Source organism: Salarias fasciatus, chromosome 23, assembly GCF_902148845.1.
Source record: "Salarias fasciatus chromosome 23, fSalaFa1.1, whole genome shotgun sequence".
Taxonomy (NCBI): Eukaryota; Metazoa; Chordata; class Actinopteri; order Blenniiformes; family Blenniidae; genus Salarias; species Salarias fasciatus.
The window spans coordinates 9,849,186-9,855,805 of NC_043766.1; the positions used below are offsets into that span (position 1 = coordinate 9,849,186).

Consider the following 6,620-nt stretch of genomic DNA (forward strand, 5'->3'; position numbering starts at 1 on the left):
CAGACTTATGCACAATCCAACACAAGCTGAGAGTCACACTCCAGTCATTTACAGGTATTACAGGCACTCGTTGATAAAATTCCATCTACTTTATATCATGAGCTGATAGCAGCTGAAGATTCAGAGATGGGATTCAGCAAATGCATTACAAGGTCCATAATTTTCCATCAGTGCTATGAAACATTTAACTTGGCGGCTGTCAAAGATCTACTAGAAGAGACGTCAGGTCACAGAGTTCAGACCCTGCAGACGTTAAAACACCTCTCCACTTCCTCTTCCTGAACACTCAATGAAATGCATTGTTCTAATTTTTTGTGCTTTCTTTCTTTTTTTTGGTTCCTTTTTTTTTTCTATAATTATTATCATGATTTCACAATTTTCACTGCCCTGACCCCAGCACCATACATGAACACACAGTCACAGGTTGATCAGTCAACAGACTGACCCTTCACCCCTCCCCGGCTCCCGCTGCATTCAGTCTGGATTCTCACTGTGGCGTTCTGAGCCGTTGTCCTCTGTGGGATGGAAACACGTGTCCATTTTGTGCCTGAGCCTCTTCTTCAGCTGGAAGCGGCGTTGGACAGAGATGGAGTTGTACTCCTGGGCCTTTAGTTTGCTGTAGTAATCGGAGAACTTGTTGAAGAGGAAGGAGATAGGCATGCCGTTGAGGATGATACCAAACGAGATGCAGCCGAATGCCACAAAGCGTCCGAGGATGGTTACAGGAACCACATCCCCGTATCCCACCGTGGAGATGCTGACCTAAGAGAGAGGAGCGAGTTTCTAAAATCAGTTTTCAGGAACTGAAAGAAATGATACTTCATATGCCTTCATCCCTCTTTGCTTTAAGCTTTCTAAAAAACATTGATTAGAATACATTTCTGGAAAGGACAAGAACACAAATGAATTAATGTATATAATTGTTTGCAATCTCTCCAATAAAAAATAAAAAAAAGAGAATACATTTCAATTAGTATAACACATTGATAGATGACATAAAATTTGTTTTATTATGCTGCAGAGAATAGATATAAATCTTTATTATTTGTCTAATTGTAGTTGTTTTCAATGCCTGTGTGCTTCTCCTTTGAGAGCAGTTGTGTCCCCCATGGAGTGGACAGAAAGGGATTAATCGCATACTGATCAATATAATTGTGCCTGCCATAACAAACATTAATATGTTCATAATTCATATTCAGTCCGGCTCTTGTAATTATTGTCATGTTTTATCTTAAAATGGTGATTCAGTTTGTAATAATATTATTTGTTGTTCTCCGTATTGTTACTATTCTGTTGTTAATTCTTTTCTCGCAGTAAATATGGGGAAACGTCCACTAAAATAATCTCAGTCTCAGAAAAAAACCTTAAAATTATAGCAAAATAGCTCAATTTCAAGTATTATGTGCTTTAACTTAAATTTAATCTTTATCTGTCATCATTTAATGGCCACATGTGGCCCATAATCCACAGTATTGATATTATTTAATGTTTACTATTGACTTACAAACCACCATCCATCTAAAATTATTATACAGTTTGAGTTGTTAAACCATGTTTTTTTTAAACAAAACTAAATCTGCTTGTGGAATATAACCAATCCCGTTTGTCCTAATTCCAGATATAAGCGTCTCCACAGGGAAAAATGTGCTTTTCCAAAAGTTCATGGGAAACTCACTTCCTCTTTGTTACAGTATGTCCACACACACACACACACACACACACACACACACACACACACACACACACACACACACACACACACACACACACACACACACAAATTTTATTTTCACATCATCTTCTCTTAGGAAACCCACCAAAACAGAAACTTTCTCAGACCTTGGTGTCTAACCGCGCCGCCAACTCTCATCCTCTCCCTCCCTCTCTGAGAAACCGACGCTGAGCAGACTGTCCGTATGCCTGAACATCTGCACCAGCTGGCCTCCTGGCTGCGGATGGGATTTTGCAACATTCCCACTGATGCCAAACCCACTGAAGGGCCATGGTAATGAGGGATCGCCTCCCAAAGGGGCTTTCATTAGCCTCCTACTGCATAGGATGAATAACATGTGAACCTTAAGAAGGAGAATTTTGTGCAACTATGTGTGGATTCGCAAAGTTGATTGTGATGTGTGGTTGGTGGACGTAGTAACAAAACTTTGCATAAGAAACAACCTGGACAGTAAAAAAAAAGAAATAAATAAAATGCAAGTATACATGCAAAATAATTTTTCACTTCATGCATTTAAAAATATCCTGAGACCATCACAAAAAAGGCCTGCTGGGAGATCAAAAATGTACTTTTCAAAGATTAAAGTGGGAGATTATCAAATACTTTCAGTGGTTTTTCATCACTCATGAAACTTCATGAGAGCATTTTTTTTCTTAATTTAGGGTTAAGAAAACAAAAAGATTTATACATTTTATGCATTCACTGCTTCCTTTCAGAACAACACCCAATTGGTAAGTCACAGTTCTTAATGTGGGGAAACAAATACATGTATTTTTAAGTGAGTAAATTTTAATCTAGTTCATTGACCAAATTCATGATTTTAAGTTGAAGTGATTTTAAGAGAGCTGTTTAAGTCTTTGAATTCCTAGTTAAAAACAATAAGATATTAAACATTAACTGTTGTGAAACATTTCTTCAGAATGAAAGGATTGAAGTACTTCCTGCAGCGAGCAGAAGCAATGTGAACGACTTTACCTTCGATTACCGTGAGGTGACTCACTTTCACTGAAACATCAGAAGCCAGATATTTTTTGAAAGAAAAAAATCATGCAAGTGCTTAATGTTAATGTCTTTTAAATTCTTGATTTGGGAACACCTGATTGAAGAATAGTTGTTTTCTACACATAAAATATTCATTTGAAAAATGAAGAGACTTATGGTGGTGGCAGGGACCTCATGGGCCGACGTCCTACACGCCTCATGCTTCAGGTCTCTCGGGGTTTCAACACCTGATCGAAAGGTGGGCCTCATTATTGGTCTTTTTTTTATAAGCTTGATAACGACATCAACATTAGTTTGAGGGGCGCTGAGGCGGGGAGAGACCTGAAACATGCAGGACGTCTGCCTTCAAGGCCTCGAGTTGCCTGCCAAAGTTAGAGGGATCAACTTGGAATTGGGAGTTTGTAGACTCAACGGTCACTGTGGACAAGTCACCACTGTGGCTCTCCTCAAGGCCCATGATGCCCATCAGCTCCCTGGTGCACCGAACTGTGGCCGCACTGTAGAAAAAGGACTGGCCAAGGCAGAAAAGGGACTTCGTCAAGGAGATTTATGAAATATAATCACAATGAGGAACTTCTCATACTTGAACAAGACGGTGACGGTTTGCAATGGTTCCTTTTTCATTGCTTCCTTTGTCTGGGTGCAGTGTTGCATAATACATAAAGTCATCCACACACACACATACAAAAACAACAGATAACTGTGAGATAGAGCATGACAACAGGTTATTTTATTACTGATACTTACTGCAGCCCACCACCAGGCATACGGGATGCTGCTGATGGGAGATTCCTTGGTTTCCCTCTCTGCTGAATGCAGGAGAGCCGAGAAAGTGAAAATTCCCATGGCGATGAAGAGGAAAATGCAACAGGCCTGCTGATAGCACTGCCTCAGGGTAAATCCGAATGCCCTCATGCCAGTTGAATGTCGGGCGAGTTTCAAAATCCGGAAGATCCGCAGCAGTTTGACAACTTTGAGGACGTGGCTGACCTTGCTGACTCGAGCCATGGCCCTGAGGTCCTCCTGTGCATTCATATCCTCTGCATCAGAAAAGGCCTCAAAGATGATCTGCACAAAGTAAGGCATGACCGACACTAAGTCCACGAAGTTCAGAGCACTCTTCAAAAACATGGTCATGTTCGGAGTCGTGATAAGGCGAATTACATACTCAAAGGTGAAGAACACAATGGTGATGATCTCCACCCATTCCATGTACGTTTTGTCATTAATTCTGTAAGTCTGGAGTTCTTCAACAGTGTTGAGAGACATTGCAACAATGGAGAACAGCACGAAAAGGTTGGAGACCACAGTGAATGCTTTTGCCATAGCTGAGGAGTAAGTATTTTCCACAATGTTCCACACCGTCCTCCGAATGTCTCCAAAAACCATGTCCTTGAAGTACTCCTCGTTGTACTTTGTCTCGATCTCAGCCATCAGCTCCCTCTCCACCTTCAGATTGTCTTTCACCTCATCCACCTTTTCCTCAAACACCATCCAGCAACACAACTGGGTGTCTTTCAGGCTCAGGCCCCAGTACTCGATTTCCTCCTCAAAGTTGATGGGGCACATTTCTCGTATGATCCACAGCACTCCGCTCGCGTAAAAATGGCAGATGTGGTGGAAGAAGGCAGGGTCGCGGTCGAAGAAGAACTCGTTCTTGTGCACAGAGTAGTCATCGCACAGCGTGAGAAGTTTCGTCCGGTCTGTGCAGAGAGCTAAGGAACCTATTCGGGTGTTTGGGTGTTGAGCGGCACTCTGTTTGGGGATCTGAAAAACTTTCCCTCCAACATTTAAGTTGATGTTCTGCTCCCACTGCGATCTGTCCCCAGATCTGACGTTAGGAGTGTCCAGATTTTCCAGAGAGCTCCATGGTTTGACTGTTTTCTCCTGGGCAAATGGGAATACTTTATCCTGAACACCTTTGGAGAGACAGTTGATAGTCGAGCGACGGTTTTGCAGAGAATTCTGCAGCTGAGTCCTCTGTGAACCGGCCATAGCAACTCCGAATGAAGGCAGACTGTGTATGCAGCTTGAAAAGAGCTTTGGAAAAGAAAAACAAAGAAGAAAACGCTCTTGAAAAATAATCCTAGCTATACATGTTGGTTTTGCTGAATCATCAGAAAAAAATAATTGCATCTGGTCCTGCAGGAACTGATATCCCGGTGACGAGCAGTGCTTCTTCCTGTTTTGAAGGCTCAGTTGTGGCTGAAAGTAGAGGAAGTCAGGGGGAGAGGACGAGAGGAAGAGAATCCCCCATCTGCCTGTTACTGCAACGGCAACACATTTGTTTCATGTGACCTGGAGAGCAAGGACAGGCAGGAGGGATTTTACCCTTTTAATCTCATTGGTACAACTCCAAGTTTCCTTAAGAAGACAGGGAGGCGGGATTAGGAAACAAAGTTGATTTAAGGATTTTGAAGTGACGGGGCAAATGGTCAAATGAGGCCTTAATGGCCATTTTTCTGCCATTTAAATCATACAATGTATTTTTCACTTCTTCTATTGGCCTAAAAGGGTATTCTATAATTGGAAATGAAAAACTGACAGATGCATTGTTGTGGGGAATAAATTAAATCCTACAACAGTGACATGCCCCCCCACTCCCTGTGTGAGAATGCATGTATAAGGGAATATGTCAACAAATACAAATAAATTATCAGTAGTATACTACATAGCTCTCATTTTAGTTTTTTGATATTTTAAATGACATTAAACCGGAGTGTACATTTATTTGCTATCTAATTATTGCTTTTACACACTATAATGTCTTACTTACGGTAGTTAAAAAAAAAAGCAATGTTAGGCTGTACCTGACAGGTCAGACATGAGCTGTGCACGGACGAAGACCTAAAACTTAACAAACCATAAGCCATCCATTTCATTTATTTGACTTATCAGGATGAGGGTGCATGGATACTCCACACAGAAAAGTATCAGCGCAAAATAAAATCAACCTTCTGTTTGGGAAGTAGATAAAACTGCTGTTACATTTAACCCTGGAAGACTGGACAAATAATCCATCTATCGAGCTGCTTCACACAGGAGCTCTGGAGCTGATTCCTTCTAACCGGAGGCAGCTTGAATACAGCTCTGTGTTTCAGTTCAGTGGAAGTAGTTTTGTAAGAAGCCCCATACACAGGGAGAACATGCAAACTTCACACACACCAAGCCCATGATCTTCTCACTATGAGGTGGAAAACTTAATCTCCAAACCCAAGACAAATTCTTTTAGGATCAAAGGCCATGCTACCCATAATCTAAAACAAAAGTTGTGGGAATATATAACCTGTAAATATGTCGCTGAACCACAGCTGGCAAGTTGGTGAATGTGATTTTGTTCAATTTTCATTCTTTTAACAAGTTAAAAATTAAGACTTCATGTATTGTCTTTCTGTGAATACATAGCAATTAATGATTAAAGTGTGGGATTAAATTTAGGACTGGCAGTGAACTGTTATGAGGCGGCGTCACGCTGGGTGTTAGACGCTCCTGTGACTCTTACAGGCCACAGCTTCCTGTTCCTTTCAACTTAATCAATACAATGTGATCTTCTCCTGACCTACTTGTGAAGCTCTACATCTGATCATAAGGTAGTACTTGCCAGGGACAGCGGGGCTGGGCAGCTTTGATGGAAAAATAAAAACACGGGTGTGTACACGGCCGTCTGTGCCGAGGCATTTAAACAGATCAAGAAGTCAGTAGGTTAAGGGAGGTTAAAGAGGATGAAAACCTCTCCGGTGATGGTAAAGTGATATAATGATGCCAGTTGCTGGCTCAGAGGCTGTACATTCATGTACTGCTTTCAACTAAAGCCTGTTCAGCTGCAACAAGTACCGTCTTTCATTATTACACTGAAAATGCTCCAATGAAGAAGCATTTTTAAAGA

General features: G+C 41.3%; 1 protein-coding gene across 1 annotated transcript; it reads right to left on the bottom strand.

Annotated features, from left to right (window-relative positions):
- Window positions 1-474: 474 nt before the first annotated feature.
- On the bottom strand, window positions 475-4,729 carry LOC115381709 (potassium voltage-gated channel subfamily V member 2-like). The gene is made up of 2 exons (XM_030083271.1): window positions 3,482-4,729; window positions 475-762 (listed from the first exon to the last, which is right to left on the bottom strand). Exons 1-2 carry the CDS (start codon window positions 4,727-4,729, stop codon window positions 475-477), a joined length of 1,536 nt encoding a protein of 511 aa, XP_029939131.1.
- Window positions 4,730-6,620: the final 1,891 nt, after the last annotated feature.

What these genes read in the sequence shown, in the direction of transcription:
- LOC115381709 (XM_030083271.1), bottom strand. Translation starts at nt 4,729, where the DNA reads ATGGCCGGTTCACAGAGGACTCAGCTGCAGAATTCTCTGCAAAACCGT. An exon ending in ATGCCTGGTGGTGGGCTGCA is followed by an intron (nt 763 to 3,481) that starts GTAAGTATCAGT and finishes CCTCTCTCTTAG; the next exon opens with GTCAGCATCTCCACGGTGGG.